At 43.9% G+C, this 19,888-nt stretch overlaps 2 protein-coding genes across 8 annotated transcripts in view; one reads left to right on the top strand and one right to left on the bottom strand.

Moving 5' to 3' along the window:
• The window catches only part of KDM4C (lysine demethylase 4C), a 418,510-nt gene that overhangs the window by 343,050 nt on the left and 55,572 nt on the right, over nt 1-19,888 (bottom strand). The window lies entirely within an intron of this gene.
• On the top strand, nt 10,744-12,525 carry LOC128932121 (endogenous retrovirus group FC1 Env polyprotein-like). The gene is made up of 2 exons (XM_054256094.2): nt 10,744-12,267; nt 12,362-12,525. Exons 1-2 carry the CDS (start codon nt 10,790-10,792, stop codon nt 12,387-12,389), a joined length of 1,506 nt encoding a protein of 501 aa, XP_054112069.1. The 5' UTR covers nt 10,744-10,789; the 3' UTR covers nt 12,390-12,525.

The raw sequence follows: 19,888 nt of genomic DNA, 5'->3' as shown, positions 1-19,888 counted from the left end.
TCCTTACATCAAGTGGCAGTCCAATCTGCTGTGGGGCAGATGTATTCCTTAGAAACTTATTCCAGAGGCAGACTGAATTTTCCCACAGTGATGCCACCTAATCTTCTTACTTGCACCATTCTCAAGAGCAACAACCACATGGGCTTTAACTGCTCTTCCAACAATTATTCCTGCACATCCCAGCTGTGCTACTCTGGCAACACCCCTCTGAAAACACAGCTTCTACAACTAATGGAAACACTCTGGATGCAATGTGACCATTAAAGCTGTCCTTCCATTACCTCCCTGTCTGGATAGCAACTTTTGGGGTCATACAAGCTGATCTGCTTCACTAAAGAGCATCCATAACATGCTAGCAGATAATGAGTTGTGATTACCTAGAAGCTTTATTTCACAAAACTAAAACCTGACAATCAAAATCCTACAAGCCAATAGCTCTCTCTCTGCATCAAAACCTGTCTAGGATGACATGTTTGCCTCGGATGTGAAATTTAGGCAGTTAGTGTTCTGGCTTTAAAAGATTTGTTATTTCAAAGTAAATGATATCCTGACATGATAAAAATACAAAATGGAAAGGAACTCTCCTGGTGACTCAAACAGTTTAAACTGTTTTACCTCATCTGGGAAACCACAGCCTCAAATACATTTGCTGTCTAAGAGCACCATCTGGTGGACGAAAGTATTTAAGCTACCCCATTGAGGGAAAAGAAAAAGTCTATCGGTTAAATGCCACTATGTCTAACATCTTGATGTCAAGATTCCCATGCCTCACCAACAGGTTTCTTATAAAGGAGCTCTTGATTTAACGATTTAACGTAATTCTAATATAAAATAAATCTGCAACTGACAAAAAGTCACTATCACTGAATTTAGTTCACCTTCTTTAAGAAATGTTGCTTATCATAAACTAAACATTTCTGAGCTGGAAGAAACCAGAGAGCAGTTAATTCAATCTCTTCCCCTTGTTGATGATGACTGATGAAAAGACAGAGCTTTCCTGTAAGTCACAGCTAGAGATGCCAGACATTCATCATATACAAAAACAGATCAAATATTTTCTGCTGTTTAATAAAGCCTTCTATCTCAAGAAGCTGCAGAAGAAAGGCAAAAAAGTGGGGCAGTCAGTGCCTATGCAAGGTGCCACTCTCTCAGGTTAGCAGTGACCTGGCCACCTGGTCACCCACTGTGGACTATGCCCTGCCCCACACTGACCAACACAAGACCAGGAGCTGTCATATTCTCCCTGCCCTACCCACCCACATCCTTCACATTAGATTTATTGGCTTTTCTCTACCTGTGAAAACCATCCCGCCAATAAAAACAATACAAATACATTTTCGGTTTTTTTCTTTTTCCTTTTTTTTTTTTGAGATGGAATCTTGTTCTGTTGCCAGGCTGGAATACAGTGGTGCAATCTCAGCTCTGACTCTGTGGTTCAAGTCATTCTCCTGCCTCAACCTCCCAAGTAGCTGGGATTAGACAGGAGCCACCATGCCCAGCTAATTTTTATATTTTTAGTACAGACAAGGTTTCACCATGTTGGCCAGGAGGGTCTTGATCTCCTGACCTCGCGACCTGCCCACCTTGGCCTCACAAAGTGCTAGGATTACAGGCCTAAGCCACTGCACCAGCCTTTTTTTCTATTGAGTTGGGAGTTTGGAGTTTCACTCTGTCTCCCAGGCTGGATGCAGTGGTGTGATCTCAGCTCACTGCACCCTCTGCCTCCCAGATTCAAGTGATTCTTCTGCCTCAGACTTCCCAGTAGCTGGGACTACAGGCGCCTGCCACCACACCCAGCTAATTTATTGTATTTTCAGTAAAGACAGAATTGCATCATGTTGGCCAGGCTGGTCTCAAATTCCTGACCTCAGGTGATCTACCCACCTCCAACCCTCAAGTACTGGGATCATGAGCATGAGCCACTGCGCCCAGCCAAATAAGATAAATTTTCAATCATCTTGTTGAAGAACATCTATCATCAATCAAATGGAAGGGGGATATAACTATGTTCATTATACTGCAAAAAAAATTTTTTACATGCAATCATGGATCATTTGTAGAGAAAAAACAATGGAAGGAAATATATAAAACATTTTTGATAGCTGTTTTCTCTGGATGCCAGGATTATGAGTGATTTTCATTTTCTCTCCTATGTAATACTTTTCCATTTTTTTCATATGTAACGTTCGTATTAACAAAAAGGTAACTTTTGCCTTAAAGTTGTATAATTTATACTTATAGATTATGAAGAAAATAAAAATTTTTAATGGAAAGAGAAGGACACCAACCACTCATCCACCTAGTAAAAGCATAGCCAAAAATATAAATATATATATATATTTTTCCCCCCCAGCTCAAGGAGGAGTTTATCAGACAATTATATTTTTTGTCTTAAGAGGCTCCACAAGGGCAGGCACAGTGGCTCATACCTGTCATCCCAGAACTTTGAGAGGCAGTGACAGGAATATCAATTGAAGCCAAGAGTTTGAGATCAGCCTGGGCGATAGTCAAATACCATCTCTACAAAAAATTAGCCAGACATGGTGGCACACATGTATAGTCCCAGCTACTCAGTAGGCTGAGGTGGAAGGATCGCCTGAGCCCGGGAGGTCGAGGCTGCAGTGAGCTGTGATTGTGACACTGTACTCCAGGCTGGGCAATGGAGTGAGACTTTGTCTTAAAAGAGGGGGAAAATATTGCCACAATATTTTTCAAACTATTTTAAATTTTATATCACTTTTCCGTAAATAAATACCTGAGGATAACAAAAGCAATTGGCTAGCAAATTAATATTTTTAAAAAATCTTAGAGGTACAATCTTTAAAATATTTTCTGTACTTTGAGATGCAGAGACATGAGTTCACAGGTTAAGTATGTTGCCCACTTGTAAAATTTTGCCTGATTTGTAAGACAAAATACCTGACACAACGTGCTCCAAAGAGCTCCAAGGCTTCCAGTTTGAGAACCACTGTCTCTGAAGGTGATTTGTTCTTTGAGAAACATATCAGGAATGCAATTATCTGAAGGTCAATAAATAAGTATAGAACACAGTTACCTTGCCCTAAGATCTCTGCATCATCTACATGCAATAGATAACTTCAGAGAAGTCATCATCTGCTAAGTATCTTACAGAAGCAGTTGTCAAAATGTTTTCTGAGGACCACTGGGAGACACCCAGACCCTGTCAGAGGGTCTGTGACATCAAAACTATTTTCAAAATTATACCATAACATTAGTATTTGCCTTTTTCACTCTCACTCTGAGTAGAGTTTTCCAGAAGCTACATGACTTTATAACAGATGAAACGTAGAAGCAGATATAAAAATCCAGCACTCTGTTGTTGTTATTTTTTGTTTTTGTTTTTGTTTTTTGAGACCAAATTTTACTCTTGTCATCCAGGCTAGAGTGGTGCAAGAGCGTGATCTCAACTCACTGCAACCTCCACCCCTTAGGTTTGAGCGATTCTCCTGCCTCCACCTCCTGAGTAGCTGGGATATAGACACGCGCCACCATGCCTGGCTTTTTTTTTTTTTTTTTTTTTTTTTTGTATCTTTAGTAGAGACAGTGTTTCTCCATGTTGGCCAGGCTGGTGGCAAACTCCTGACCTCAGGTGATCCACCTGCCTCAGCGTCCCAAAGTGCTGGGATTACAGACTTGAACCACCGTGCCCAGCCACCATCTTCTATTAACTTAGACATAAGAGGTTTGAAACCTGTAAAATAATGTGACTCTTCTTACTAATTTTTTAATAGAAAAAATACAGTCACCTTTTTGTTTTCTGTCCCCTCCTCTCCACCCTATAGTCACCTTTTTGTTTTCTGTCCCCTCCTCTCCACCCTATAGTCACATTTTTGTTTTCTGTCCCCTCCTCTCCACCCTATAGTCACCTTTTATACAATAACATACGTTGGTATGTAATGGGTTGTTTTAATGAATTTAATATTTTTTAAATATTCTCTTTTAATTCCTAATACAATAAAAAAGAATAGATATAACCTCCTTAAGTGAAAGTTCTTTGAGGTTCACAATAATCATTACAATCGTAACAGGGCCGTAAGACTGAAAAGTTTGAGAACTACTGTCTTTGTAGTAATAGAGTTCAGAGAAGTGCAAAATGGGGAAGGTCACCTGAACCCCTCCCGCATCCTTTTCATCCAAAGCCCTCTCCAAGCCTCCCGGTGTAACCAGACCACCTTGTAGTCTGTTATCAGATCACACTATTTTTCACAGCTATTTTTCAAATGCCAGGCACTCATCAAACGCTATGCTAGAGACTGGAGCTAGGGAGTACATGAGAAATGACACCTGTCATCCATGAACTCAGAGTCTACTGCAGAAGAAATAGCCATGAAAAGAAATACCACAAAAATTAATACAAGTAACCTTCATTTTCGGTTATCATTTTCCAAATATTTGCTATAATAATTTTTACCCAATATTCACTGTCCAAATCAAAGACTCTCTGTGATTGTGTCCACCAACAGAACTATTTCAGTTGTATACAAGTCTAGGTCAGAGAATACAGACTGCAGCTAAGTTGCATCTCAGATGTTTTCCCAAAAGATTATGCCTAGCACCCATATTAAATGTACTGACATCACTGCTGTCATCTTCCCATCATTATGTGTGAAAATGTCTCCTGAAAAAGTAGAAAAACTCAAGGAGAAAGTTAGATGAGCATATGAGACCTACAGAAGCCTACGAAGAGGTGGAAGTGATGGCATGTACTGAAGGAAGGAGGTCCATCAGATATTAACTTGACATGTCCCAATCTCCTCAACATGATAGAATTGCTCCTGAAGAGCTTCACCATGTGACTCAACATCTTGAAAAACAAGAGAATTCCTTGTGCCATGGACTCATTGCCATTCTAAGGGTAGGAGACAATTGATTATCAGGCTGGTACAGAAGAGGGTGGGGGACACCTTTGGAGATCTGGAGGCAGCAGTAATAAAGGAGCAAAATTGATTCAGTGAAGGAGCTGAGTTTCAAAGCAAGTGCAAAATGGTCTGAAAGATCCAAGCATAGCGTAAGATAGCAGAAATTGAAGGTGACAGGTGTGGCAGCATCGCCTCACAGTGAAGTGTGGCTAACATCCTCTAGTAACCTGCAGAAAACTATCATCAAAGATGGTTACACACACAGGAAATTCTCAGTCTTTATGAAATGCTATCCCATAAAAAGGTTAAATTGCTCCATGGGTACTCTGATAATGAGGATAAGCTACCCCCCTTGTTGGTGTAAAACTTTGGTTCAGAAGGGCCACTGAAGACTGCCCTGCATATTATGCTATGAAGCATTCAAACTGGAAAGCCCGCATGTTGGAGGCTAGAGATGAGGATTGGGGAGGAGCTATGTGTCACCACTCAGGACGGGAAAATCTTGCAAAGAAGACTTGAATACACACAATATACTTAGAGGTCCATCTAGGGTTATAGATTATGAAGATAATAGCCAGCATGAGTAAAACATATAGAACTTCATTTTATACCTCTATTTAATAACGTTATCATTAGAAGAATCATCATTACACAATATGATAGATATTGATAGAAATGCAGCCCAAAATAGCATCAAACACGAGCCTGATGACTTCCTTTGTCACTGCACTAACATAGGTAATGTCGATGTCTATTCCTACCTAGCTCTCACACTGAAAAAAAGAGATACAGCTCTGAAGGTGGATGCAGGTGTACATGCCTACTGGCCACCTCAGAAATGTTGTATCTTGTCTTTTAGATAGACATCTGCTGACTTGCAGGTCCTTTAGCCAAATCTTATCACTCCGCAGTTATAGGACTTTTTTTCTCTCTGTCCCTCTTTTATCTTCATCTTTGTGTGTTTGTTTTGTTTCCCAAAAAAACTCCCATGCTGTTCCTTTCTTTTTTTTCTTTTCCCCTGCTGTTTCCCATGTGATGAGTATTTTAACGTAAAGGCAGTTAACAAAGGCTAATTAAAACTTCATCCGCAAACTAGCCCTTAGTGAAACATAACAATAAAAAAAAAAAAAGATTCAGATCTTAAGTTCCTCATGTATGTGTACTGTTTCCAGAGAATCATCTAGGACTTACACAGGAGCAAAGATGGCTCTATTTCTAAGTTCCTGAAATCACCAAAGGTTCCAATTTCATTTACAATGAATCAATGTAGTCAATTATATTAATCTCATCCTCCTGAGAACATTGAAATTTTATTTATATCCCATCTATCTCAGAAAGGATTTGCAGATTGTTCCCCCAAGAACAAATTGTCCTCTATATAAGAGGCTGACAAATATTTTCTGCAAAGAAACAGTAAACATTTTAAGCTTTGATGGTCATATAATCTGTCACAACGAACTCACCTCTGCCACTTTAATGCAAAAATACACAATATATAAATGAAAAAATAAGACTGTGCTCCAATAATGCTTTATTACAAAAACCAGCAAAAGCCAGAACTTGACAGCCAAACCCTACTCTTCATCATATACCCAAAGGCTGGATTCACCCCATGCCTTTGAGAGTCTTGGTATTTTGGTTTCAAAAATAGTAAGTTGCTTAAGTTGTATTACTGCTGCCATAGGTTACTGCCCCAAGTGTTCACATTTTTTAGTATAACCTAAGCGTTCAGATTTTTTAGTATAACCTAAGGAAATCAAGCTCCAAAAGCAGCAGCAGAATAAAAGAGAGGCCAGCCAGGTACAGGGGCTCACACCTGTAATCCCAGCACTTTGGGTGGCCGAGGCACGCAGATCACTTGAGGCCAGGAGTTCAAGACCAGCCTGGCCAATATTGTGATATAGCTGGCCTAGAGTTAGAACCTGAACAATGCCATTTTATAAAATGACAAAATTGTTTTTAAAATAAGTTGTAAAGGCTGCTCCATTCTCCTCACAATGACTGCTAAAACCTTGGCTTCTGTAAATAAAACTGATAGTTTGCTCTGCAAGGTGCTCACTATGTAAAGCTGCTTAAAACTGATAGTTTGCTCTGCAAGGTGCTCACTATGTAAAGCTGCTTACCTTCTCTTATTAGTAACTGCCAGAGTTGCTAGCTGGTAATAACCAGAATAAGCAGCCCAAGATTGTTTGGTAGAAAGTCCCGCCATCTTTCCCCCAGGTTTCTTGCCCCCACCCTCCCCCCAGGCTTCCTGCTGCCCTGAGAAAAGCCCGCCAAGCCTGCTCTGTTCTGCCCAGCAACAACAAGCAGCCAATCATCGCAGCAGGAAAGCCCGCCAAGCCTCGGCCTTTCCTGAACCGACACGTAACCCTCTGAGCCACCTCAGCAGTCTGCCCAGAGACGGACAGCCTAACCTAAGCTCCTACGACACTCCGCCAGCCCTGTGTCCACGCCCCATCCACCCCCCTATAAAACCCTCCTACCCCAGCTGCGCAGTCGCAGCCAGCCCCATTCTCCTTCCTTTCCTGGCCTGCCCCCTGGTCCCAATAAACCTGAACTCGGCTTCCAACCCTCGAGCTGTTATTTGGGGTCGGGTACCGGGAAGGGGTCTACAAGGGGGTCGCACATATGGTGCCGAAACCCAGGACGGAGGGTCGCTAGCCCCCCTAGCGACCCCCTCCCTCCAGCGACCTCCCCAGCCCTCCTCCAATTTGGCCTCAGCACTCCGGACCAGGTAAGTCCTGTTTCTTACCTTCTCCTTCCGTGGTGCGTGTGGCAAAGGCCCTTCCTCTCAGTCCCAATCCACGGATCCCTCGCCAAGCACCGGCCGGCCCGAGCAGGATCCCCCAACCAGGCTCCAGGAGCCTTGGGTCGGCAGACAAGGGACGCCTTCTCTGACCCACCCAATCCAAAACCATTAAATAGGAACGATCAGACAGGGGACGCCTTCTCTGGTCCTTCCTATCCACCTTCCTCTGGGGAAGCTGGTGGGTTGGAGGGACGCCTCCCCCCACACTACCCCAGCCCACTAGGATACTGTTCCGAGCTCGGATACTGTTCCGAGACCGCCCTCAGCTGGCAGGAACCCTTTGCCGCACGCATCATGGGGAGCGTGGAGTACAAAATTCCTAAAAACACCCCACTAGGTTGTTTACTTCTCGACTTTACCCGCTTGGGCTACTCCCAAAACCCTTAGGCGGAAAAAGCTTGTCTTCCTCTCCCAGGTGGCCTGGCCCCAGTATCAGCTCGATAACAGGTCGCATTGGCCTCCCACCGGCACTTTCGATTTCAATGTGCTCCGCGACCTAGATAACTTCTGCCGCGACTCACAAAGATAAGGAAGTGCCTTATGTTCAGGCTTTTTGGGACCTGCGTTCCCATCCTGACCTCTGCTCTTCTTGCTCCACTCACCAAGTTCTTTTAGCCCGAACTCCCCCACCGCAGACTCCTACCTCCCCAACCAAGCCACCTCCCTATACTCTACAGGAAGAGATGCCTGACCACATGTCTTCCCGCTTTGTTCCCACTCCGGAAGTCCACTACCTCTCCCCCTCCCTACTCCTCACCGGAGGATCTGCCTGAACATCTATCCTCTCCTGCCAATCTCAGCAACCAGTCGCCATCAACGGCACGCTCTTCCTCTGCTCCCTCTGCAGCTCCTACCTCAGAGGCCATGCCTCACTCTCTCTCTACTCCCTCCGAGCCCCCTCCCTCAGAGGCCGCACTTCCTCTTGCCTCTCCGGTGGCGGCCCACACCCGCTCCCACCAGCCAGCTATCCTGGCCCCACTGCGAGAAGTAGCAGGCGCAGAAGGTTTAATCAGGGTCCATGTTCCTTTCTCACTTCAAGACCTGTCCCAAATTGAGAGACGTTTAGGATCCTTCTCAGCCGACCCATCCACCTATATTAAGGAATTCCAATACCTCACTTAAGCATAAGAAGCCCTAGTCCGGTATACTCGACTAGATCCAGCCTCCCAAAACGGGGCCACTGTATTAGCCTCCCATTTTATCTCCCAATCAGCACCCGACATAAGAAAGAAACTAAAGAAAGCAGAAGAGGGGCCAGAGACTCCCATCCAAGACCTGGTAAAAATGGCTTTAAAGTATTCAATGCCAGGGAAGATGCGGCTGAGGCTGCCCGCCAAACTCGCATGAAGCAGAAGGCTGCCCTCCAGACCCAAGCCCTAGTGGCGGCTCTAAGGCCGGCAGGGAACCAGAAGCCCAAGGCCGAAACCCATGCCCCTCCGGGGGCATGTTTCAAATATGGAAAAGAAGGACACTGGTCCCGAGCCTGTCCACAACCACGGCCACCAACTAAGCCTTGCCCTATCTGTCAGCTCCCGGGACACTGGAAGTCAGACTGCCCCAGCTTCCCCAGGGTGCCGGTTCCTCAAAACAGATACACTGGCGTTACGCAGCCGGCAGTCACCCTCAGTAGGGAGGAGCCTGCTTGCCAGGAGCCGACCTCCGAGGGAGCTCCGTTCCCCAGTCTACTAGGGCTGCTAGACGACTAGCGGGGCCCTGGCTTTCCGACTCCGGTTACCCTTGCCAAGCCTAGGGTCACAAGACACGGGGGCTACCTACTCCGCACTTCCTTCTTATTCTGGCCGTCTCACCCCTTCCCAGGTCTCGGTCATGGGAATCGACGGGACCCCGAGTATCCCCTACCAAACCCCACCACTCATGTGCTCATATAACTCCACTCCATTCAACCACTCTTTTTAGTAATCCCCACCTGCCCAGTTCCCCTTCTGGGGCGAGACATCCTTTCAAAGCTGAAGGCCGTCATAACCTTCCCCACTACCAGCCCACACAGCCTCTTTCTCCTAGCCCTCAATACTCTGCCTCAGAACTCCAGACCCTCCAGTCTACCCCCGGGGTACGGTTCAAGGATGACTTGGCCTTCAAGCATAACCTCCTCATCCTCCCTGAAAAGCAAAGGTACCAGATAATCCAAGACATCCATAATTCACTCCACATTGGGCCTAAAGCCTTATACCGATTCCTCAACCCACTTTTCACCCTCACTATCTTCTCAGTACCATACAGGAAGTCCAGTCCTCCTGTACTGTCTGCGCAAAAACTAATTCCCAGGGTTCCTGTCATCCTCGGCGCCAGCTCTATCAGCTACGCGGGTTCCTACCTGGCCAAGACTGGCAAATTGATTTCACCCATGTGCCAAAGCATAAACAGTACCGGTATCTGCTAACCATTGTTGACACTATTTCAGGCTGGATTGAAGCTTACCCCACAGCCTCTGAGTCTGCCGGGACAGTAGCCACTCATCTCATTCAAGACATCATCCCACGCTTTGGACTCCCGGCTACCATATATTCAGACAACGGCCCAGCCTTTATCTCCAAAGTCACTAATGCCGTTTCTACCTCTCTAGGAATTCAGTGGAAGCTACACGCCGCCTACCATCCTCAGTCCTCTGGTAAGGTGGAACGGGCCAATGGCCTAATAAAGGAGCATCTGACCAAGCTCATGCTTGAGCTCCGCCAATCCTGGGTAACCTTGCTTCCTATCGCCCCCACCAGGTTGAGAGCAAGCCCCCGGGGCCCATCACAGCTTAGCCCGTTTGAGCTGCTGTACGGTCACCCCTTCCTACTTTCAACTCCCCCACCACCAAAGACCACTCCTCTAGACAGCTACCTCCCCTACTTTACTCTCCTTCGCAGCCTTCTCCGAGAACACGCCAACGCTTCTCTTCCCCAACCCACCCAGCCATCTGGAAATACACAGAAAGTCTCCCCCGGGGACTCAGTTCTTATCAGGTCCCTCTCCCCAAAGCCCCTCGCCCCCAAGTGGGAAGGACCATACACAGTCCTCCTTACCACTCCATCAGCTATAAGAGTTGCTGAAATCCCATCTTGGGTCCACCTGTCTCGGGTAAAAAAGGCCCCTCATGGACCCTCCTTATGCTGGAAGGCTGTTCCTACTGGCCCTTTATCTGTCAAACTTACCAGGGCCTAGCAGCCACACCCCCTACAGATGGAGATTCTTCCTAACTGAAAACTATACCAAAACCACCTTCATCTGTAATACCCCTCCATACAGCCACAACCATCTTCTTGCAACTTCCGACTGCCCCGCAGCCGGATGCCAAAGGGCCATATATCTGAACTTCACCAAATTCCATAACATCCATACTGATATACCTCTCATGTGCTTCAACCATGACCAACCATCAGGAGCGTGCAATAATACTCCTTGGCGCTCCTGCATGGGATGTACTTGGATGAACTGTCAACTACATATAGCCGTCAAGTCCACAGTACCTGCCCGATCTCAGCTCAAAATCATCCCAGACATAGATGGAGAAGGAAACACCATTATCGGTTCTACACGGTATTCCATTCTCATACCTGACCCCTGGGACAACCAGTGGAAAAGCCCCCAGAAAGCTGCCCTGTATGACCACATAGATACCAAATATCCCTCTTCCCACCTGTACATCTGGCGGGCATACGTACGTACAGTCCACCAAGTCCACTCTGATATTAGCCTACAAGAAAAATCTCTGAATGACCAATTGCAACCACATTCGTCTCCGTTTTCCTGGTTAACTTTTCTCCAAGAAGGAATCAAGTTAGCTAACCTCTCAGGACTAACTGACCTAACTTCATGCCTCATGTGTGCCTTCTTAGGACAGACTCCCTTCGTTGCAGTCCCTTACCCCATCCCTCTCAACCTTTCAGCCTCAACTTCTTCCTTCTCCCCCGTCAGGGAAGTCGATCTCTACACTCCACCTGATTTTGAACAGCTACCTGTGTGCTATTCCCTAGGCCGAAACTTCCCTAGCTGTAACAGAACTATACGGTTAACCACTAATATAACAGCCCCACGAGGAACGTTTTTTTGGTGTAACAGGACCTTAACAAAAACTCTCTACGTTGGCCTTTCCTCATCTCTTTTATGCCTCCCAGTAACCCTAGTCCCTCGACTCACTATATATTCTTCAGCCGAATTCCAGATGCTGCAAGCTCCCCATCACCGCACCCAACGAGCTGCCTTCCTACCCATTGCCGTTGGAGTCTCCCTTGCTGGTTCAGCACTTGCAGCAGGATTAGGGGGAGGGGCACTAGTCCACTCTCACCTGGCCATAGCCCGACTGACCTCACAACTCCAAGCCGCTATTGATGACTCCACTGAGTCTTTAGCATCACTCCAACGACAGATCACCTCAGTTGCCCAAGTTGCCTTGCAGAACCGAAGAGCCCTAGACCTGCTCACTGCTGAACGAGGAGGGACCTGTATCTTCCTACAAGAAGAGTGCTGTTACTACATCAATGAATCCGGCCTAGTAGAAACCCGAATCGAGAGCCTCCAGAAACTCAAAACTAGCCTGCAGAGTCAGAAGTTCTCGGCTGAAGCCACAGCGTGGTGGTCTTCCTCTATGTATACCCTCTTGTCCCCATTGCTTGGGCCCCTAGTGGCCGTTTGCCTAATCTTACTTATTGCTCCTTGCTTTCTACAGTTCATACAGCGGCGCTTTCAAGAACTGACTCGAGTCACCATCCACCAGATGCTGCTCCAACCCCACCCTGAACGAGTGCAAGAAACAGACCTCTCCCTGAACATCCAGGCTCCTTAAGAAAAGAGACCTCTTCAGAACCCCCCCCACCCCCGTCGACCCTTGTCAGCAGGAAGTAGCCAGATCGATTCCGCTGCCCTTTTTCCTTTTTAAGGAGTCGGGAATGTTTGGTAGAAAGTCCCGCCATCTTTCCCCCAGGTTTCTTGCCCCCACCCTCCCCCCAGGCTTCCTGCTGCCCTGAGAAAAGCCCGCCAAGCCTGCTCTGTTCTGCCCAGCAACAACAAGCAGCCAATCATCACAGCAGGAAAGCCCGCCAAGCCTCGGCCTATCCTGAACCGACACGTAACCCTCTGAGCCACCTCAGCAGTCTGCCCAGAGTCGGACAGCCTATCCTAAGCTCCTACGACACTCCGCCAGCCCTGTGTCCACGCCCCGTCCACCCCCCTATAAAACCCTCCTACCCCAGCTGCGCAGTCGCAGCCAGCCCCGATCTCCTTCCTTTCCTGGCCTGCCCGCTGGTCCCAATAAACCTGAACTCGGCTTCCAACTCTCGAGCTGTTATTTGGGGTCGGGTACCGGGCAGGGGTCTACAAGGGGGTCGCACAAAGATGATTCCATCCTGGCTCCAGGGACAACTCGTAGTAACTAAAGATCTGTACCCCTACCCAGATAATGTATAAACTAATGTTTATCTTGACTTCTGTAAACCACTTAAGTAACAATCGGAATGACAAAAGTCCCCTGGCCCTTGGAATGTCGGAGCCCCCCTCACCCTAGTCTCGGCCCAGGAGGTGATTTACAGAATCCACTAGCCCTCGAAATGTCTGAAGCCTTTCATCCCCATCTCCACTCCTCACCCCCACTCCCAAGGTGGTTTTACGGGTATGAAAAGGTCTTGTCACCCTTCTTTCTCTGCCACGGGTTGGAGAGACGTGAGTCCTCCGTGGTCGCCGGCAATAAACCCTGCAATTTGGCATACTTTTGTCTTGGTGTTGACTTTCTATGCTCGGTCCAGTATAACAATATGGCGAAACCCTGTCTCTGCTAAAAATACGAAAATTAGCCCAGTGTGGTAGCATGCACCTATAATCCCAGACACTCAGGAGGCTGAGGCAGGAGAACTGCCTGAACCCCAAGGGCAGAGGTTACAGTGAGCCAAGATCATGCCACCACCCTGAGCAACAAAGCAGATCTCAGCAATCCCATTACTGGGTATATATCCAAAGGATTATAAATTGTTCTATTATAAAAACACATGCAAAAGAAAAATATAAAAATAAAACAGAAATAAAAAAAAAAAAGATACATGCACACATATGTTCACTTTGGCACTGTTTACAATAGCAAAGACCTGGAACCAACCCAAATGCCCATCGATGGTAGACTGGACAAGGAAAATGTGGCACATATGTTGTACCGGCCCAAGCATAGAAAGGGGACTATTTGACATTCTGATTGGTACTTAAGTGGTTCACAAAAGCCAAGATTAGCATTAGTTTACACATTGTCTGGGTGGGGTGGCGATCACAGTCCTTAATTACTTATTTACATTTGGGTTATAGATAGCAGTTTCAACAGAAAGCTGAGGTATGGTTGAGGTATGCAGTTTATGGGGCTTTTTACCATGTCACACATATATACCATGGAATACTATGCAGCCATAAAGAGGATGAGTTCATATCCTTTGTAGGGACATGAATGAATCTAGAAAGCATCAGTCTCAGCAAACTGACACAAGAACAGAAAATCAAACACCGCATGTTCTCACTCATAGGAGGTTGTTGAACAATGAGAACACATGGACACAGGGAGGAGAGCATCACACACTGGGGTCTGTTGGGGGGGGACTAGCGGAGGGACAGCAGGGGGTAGGGAGTTGGGGAGGAATAACATGGGGAGAAATGCCGGATATAGGTGATGGGGGGGTGATGAAGGCAGCAAACCACATTGCCATGTATGTACCTATGCAACAATCCTGCATGATCTGCACATGTACCCCAGAACCTAAAGTACAATAATACATATAAAAGTATGAATGAGAGGCCAAGACTCAAGCCAGGGGATTTCCAAGCCCTTCTAACTCTCCTATCAAAGCTGATTATACTGATCTAGTCCATGAACAACCTCACTCCTGATTCCTATGCTGCATCCCAGCCTGGATCAAAACTACAATGGCACCTTCTCTGCTCCTTAAAAGATTTGCCTGGGGCTAAGAGACAAAATTCAGACTCTGGAACAGGGCAGGTGAAGCTGCTGAGGAACCATGGGTCAGATCCAGGACACAGGCCCACAGCCCTATCTCAAGCCTCTCTCCCATAACCCACAGCTGTTATTCCAGTTTTGCCTCACCCTCCTATGCTCCTGCTCAGCAAATGACCTGCAACTTCAACAAAAATACTGAGACTATTAGGTGTGGTCTCACCCTTCAATTTACCTAGTTCCTGTCCCACCTTCCACTCTCTCTCCTTTCACTGGAACTTAATCATCAAGGCCAAGTTCAGATGTCCTTCCCCTCCAGAAAGTCTTCCTTGAATGCAGGCCTCCTCACAGCGCCTCTCCCACAGGCTGCAAAGAGTCAAGCTCACTGCACCAACTGTCCCTTCACCCTACCAAGTCTATGATCCATTTGAGAAGCAGGATTCATATTCATCTTTGCACCCTGCACCAATTATTTCTCTTATCTCCCTACACCCTGTACAAGAACTACCACCCCCACCAAAAAAAGGCTACGATTTTCTTACCATTCTTTTAAGATTAAAGGAAATAGCCATCAATAGAAATTCAAGAAAAAAGTACTGCAATTTGATAACTCTGTAATTCCTTTCAAAATAATGCCATAAATCATAAGAAATCATTTTGATACAATTTAAATACTGAACTAAAGAATTAAACAATGTAAAGATAGGCGTCATTAGCAAAACAATCCATGGGCTCTTTAAATGCACATTCATTACAATGAATTCAAACATTCCTGATAGTAAGCTATTATTGCACTCACCCTTCATCCACACCCTTTAATGCACTCTAAAAAGTTATTCTTTGTCTGCCTCAAGGCGGGTAAATACAAGTTATTTTTCATTTGTTTGAATTTAAATGTCTTGAGTGTGATTGGTTTTATTTACCAGAAGCAGAAGACTTCTCTCATGTCTTTCTTTATGCTACAAAAGCATTGAAAATGTCAGTCCAGCTCAGAAGCTGCTAAATGTTTCCACAGAGACTACAGAAATTCTATAAAATACTGCCTGGTAGGTCCTACCAAAATGATAGATTCCCAGCTCTAAAACCTGTAAACGATGAGAATGTTTTTAAACTGCATATTTACAAACCAGTGGATTTTGTTCATTGGATTTTAATAACAAAAGTTATTCAAATCTGAAGTCTAAAGTCAATGTTCCCTTGAAGCAATGCCAATGAGTAAATGGCTTTCAAACACAAGCAGTAAATTGATAAGCACTGCAAACCAAAGTCTATCAACCTCATCTTTATAGTCAATGCTTACAGTAGTTCACTATCAAATACATAAAGCTAATTCAAGACATTTTCATATCAATTGTTCTGAAAATGATCCCAAACATGCTATTTCTAACTCTTAATTATATATGCAAAAATACAAAACAAAATATATATTTTTGTTCCAAAAATAAGGAACAAATTATATATGCAAAAATAGCAAAAAGGTTAATTATCTTAAGAGGTGGTTTAAAAAAAAAACTTAGATTGAGTTTTATTTTATTTTCAAGCACTCAGGCAACTTTCAGTTCAGGATCCGGATGACCCATCAGCTCAACCTTCTGCTCAGAAGCCTGAATGTTTGTCAGGGTATCATCCACAGGCAGAAACTATGGAGAAGGTACAAAATATGCCCATCAGCTCAGGGGCAATATGTAGTTGACAAAGACCTAGTTTTACATATTTCCAAACTATGAGACTGATTATGCATAATGACTTCTTTAACACTGGTGTTGGGGATAAGAGAATGCCATGGCCCTTTTACTAGCCTCCCAACTTCCTTTGAAAAGCACTTGACCCGCTCCAGGCCCCTGTTTTGTTAAGTGCAAAAGGCCTTAGGCAGCCTCATCCATTCCAGTGGAAATCACACAGAAGCTGGTTTAAACAAGGCAAGATGCCACATTCTTTAAGGAAGCCTAAAGATAACAGACCCACACAAATGTTTCCAACATGCTCACTCCCATCTCTGCCCACATCCCTCACCATCAATTTCCTACATGTTCTACTTGCTGCCACACCCTTCCCAGACAATTGCTCTAACCACTAGAAGCTGCTCTTGGTCTCCATCTGAGACCTCATCTTTATCACACATGTGCATAACTTGGCCTTGCCTATGGACAAAATCTAATGACCTGCCCACAACAGCTAAACTTATCTTTAGTTCATAAGAGATTTATTATCACTAAAGAATAAATCAGCGAAGAATACACTTGAAACTGAAACAAACAAACAAAAAAAATCTAGCAACCATTTAATACAAGGTACGATTTGAAACTGGTAGTCTAGATGTGGCTTTTGCTAAAAGAAATTGAAATGATCCTTCTGGAAAGCAATATTAGAAATACTTCAAAAACAAATGCAAAAAACCTTCCTAACTCTTTGGTGGTAAACATGAACAAACACAGACATGCATATATACACACACTCACATAAAACAGAACAAAAGGAAATCATAAAAAGGTTATTCCTGTTTAGTAAACTTATGAGCAATTTTTTATTCTCTTCTTTATGTTTTTCTGCATTTTTTAATTTTCCTACATGTACATATACTACTTTAATAAACAATACATTCTCAACAGAGATTACTTATACTAATAAAAATTCAGATGCAGAATGAAGAAAGGCTATTTTTCCTTTTTTTAACTTTTATTTTTAATATTTCAAACATATGTGTATTTAAAACACCAGTCTGTCATCTAGCTTCAATTATAAATATTTTGCTGGGCTGGGTGTAGTGGCTCACATCTGTAATCCCAACACTTTGGGAGGCTGAGGAGGGAGGATCGCTTGCTCCCAGGAGTTCAAGATCAGCCTGGGCAACATAAGAAGACCCTGTCTCTACAGAAAAAAAAAATTTTAATTAGCTAGGCATGGTGGCGCTTGCAGGTGGTCCCAACTACATAGAAGGCTGATGCAGGAAGACTGTTTGAGCCCAGGAGGTCAAGGCTGCAGTGAGCCATGATCATGCCATTGCATGCCAACCTGGGCGACAGGGCAAAACTGTCTCAAAAAAAAAAGTGTATGTGTGTGGGGGTGTGTTTGGGGTGTGTAGCCCATCTTCTTTCATCTATATATATCCTGCTTTATTTCCTTAAGTAACTGAAAAACATGGCCAGGCACAGTGACTCACACCTGTAATCCCAGCACTTGAGAGGCAGAGGTAGGTGGATCCCAAGGTCAGGAGTTCAAGACCAGCCTGGGTAATATGGTGAAACCTCGTCTCTACCAAAAATACAAAAAATTTAGCTGGGCATGGTAGCAGGCACCTATAAACCCAGTTACTCAGAAGGCTGAGGCAGAGAATAGCTTGACCCCAGGAGATGGAGGTTGCAGAGAGCCAAGATTGTGCCACTGCACTCCAGCCTAGGTGACAGAGCAAGACTCAGTCTCAAAAATAAATAAATAAAATAAATCCCAGCCTTCATGTTATTTCAACCATATATCCTTCAATATGTACCTTTAATTGATAAAATTATATAGCTATCATTCCCTCCAATACGACAATTTAATTCTACAATATCATATAATGCCTTCAAAAATAAGAATGGTCTTTGAAATAACAGTGCTCAGCAATTAAAAATTCATACATAAAATCTGAACCTGTGCTACTACCTGGTATGCAGGATATATAAAGTATAAACCACTAAGAATCGCTAAAACGACAGAAAAGGGAATTTAAGCCAAAGAAAAAGAAAAGCATGAAAGAAAGAAAAATGTATAAGAGGCCTGAACAGGCACTTCACTAAAGGGGAAACCCAAACAGTCAGTGAACATAAGGGAAAAAAATCATAATACAACTTAAAACCAAAAGATGCGACTACACACACCAACAGAATAGGCAAAATAAAAGAAATAACAATACTGAGTGTTAGGGAGGATGTGGAGCAATGAAAACTTGAATATATTGCTATAGGAAGTGTAAGCTGGAAAAAAAGTTTTCTTCTAAATCTAACCAGGTATATATACTCTATGACTGTTTCTATGTATATGCCCAAGAAAAATGTATGCCTCTATGCCCAGGGAAACATGTGCAGAACATTCACAGAAGTTATATGCATAAAAGCCAAAACTAGAAACAACCCAAAAAATTATTAACAACAGAGCAAATAAATTATATAGCATATGCATACAACAGAATGACACGGCAATGACAATTAATGAACTATAGCTATATTACACAAGAAGCATGGAACTGTAAGAAGGTATATAAGAAGCCAGACATAAAAGAATATATACTGAACGATTCTAGTTATATAAAATTCAGAAACAGGCCACAGTTTGCTGTACTGTTAAAGAAAAGAAGGAAATAAGTACCTTAAAGTCAGATCCTTATTTGGTTACCTTTGGAGGAAAAGGAGAAATTCTACACTGCTGGTAATGTTTTCCTCAGTGTAAGGAAATTCTACAGTGATGGTAATGTTCTCCTCGGTGTCAGAAATGGTACACAGGTGTTCACTTTACTATAATTCATAAACCTCTAAGTTTATGTTCTATGCCCTTTCCAGCTTGTTTTATATTTCAAAATAAAAAAGGTTTTAAAATAAAAATGGGATTTAGGCAAGGATTATTTATGGATGCCAAATCCACTGAATGAAAGGCTGTTCGGTACAGTCACCTAATATTTAAGTATCACCCCATAAATCACTTAGTTACAAAGGGGAATCCTTGACTGAATCCTTCAAGGCGGGAGGTGGCGGAGTTATAACATTACTGAAAAAATTTGAATATGGTCTGTATATTAGATAACATTATATAAATGTTAAACTCCCTTGGAATTAAAAGATACAAATTTATATAATTCATGGTGAATTGTCATGATGTCTGCATCATATATCAAATGTCACAGCAGAGAGAAAGAGATAGGGACAGAAACAGGCAAAGAGAGACAAAGAAACACAAAGCAAACGTGGCAAAATATTAACTACAGGTTGAGTATCTAATGCTTGGGCCCAGAAGTATTTCAGAAGTCAGATTTTTTTTCTCATTTTGGAGTATCTGCATTATACTTACAGGTTGAGCATCCCTAATCTGAAAAATCCAAACTGCTCCAAAATCCAAGTTTCTGAGTTTCAACATCACACTCAAAGGAAATGCTCATTGGAGCATTTTGGATTTTAGATTTCTGGATTAGGGATGCTTAACCTGTACTGGTGAACCCTAAGTAAAGGGTATCCAGGTATGTATTGCACTAGTTTCACCTTTCAGTAGATAAGAAATTTTTCTAAAGGAAATAATGGGCTA

Source organism: Callithrix jacchus, chromosome 1, assembly GCF_049354715.1.
Source record: "Callithrix jacchus isolate 240 chromosome 1, calJac240_pri, whole genome shotgun sequence".
Lineage (NCBI taxonomy): Eukaryota > Metazoa > Chordata > Mammalia > Primates > Cebidae > Callithrix > Callithrix jacchus.
The sequence above is the reverse complement of the archived record's forward strand: the minus strand, read 5'-3'. Positions and strand labels throughout refer to the sequence as shown.

What these genes read in the sequence shown, in the direction of transcription:
- LOC128932121 (XM_054256094.2), top strand. Translation starts at nt 10,790, where the DNA reads ATGGACCCTCCTTATGCTGGAAGGCTGTTCCTACTGGCCCTTTATCTG. An exon ending in TCGGCTGAAGCCACAGCGTG is followed by an intron (nt 12,268 to 12,361) that starts GTGGTCTTCCTC and finishes TGCTTTCTACAG; the next exon opens with TTCATACAGCGGCGCTTTCA.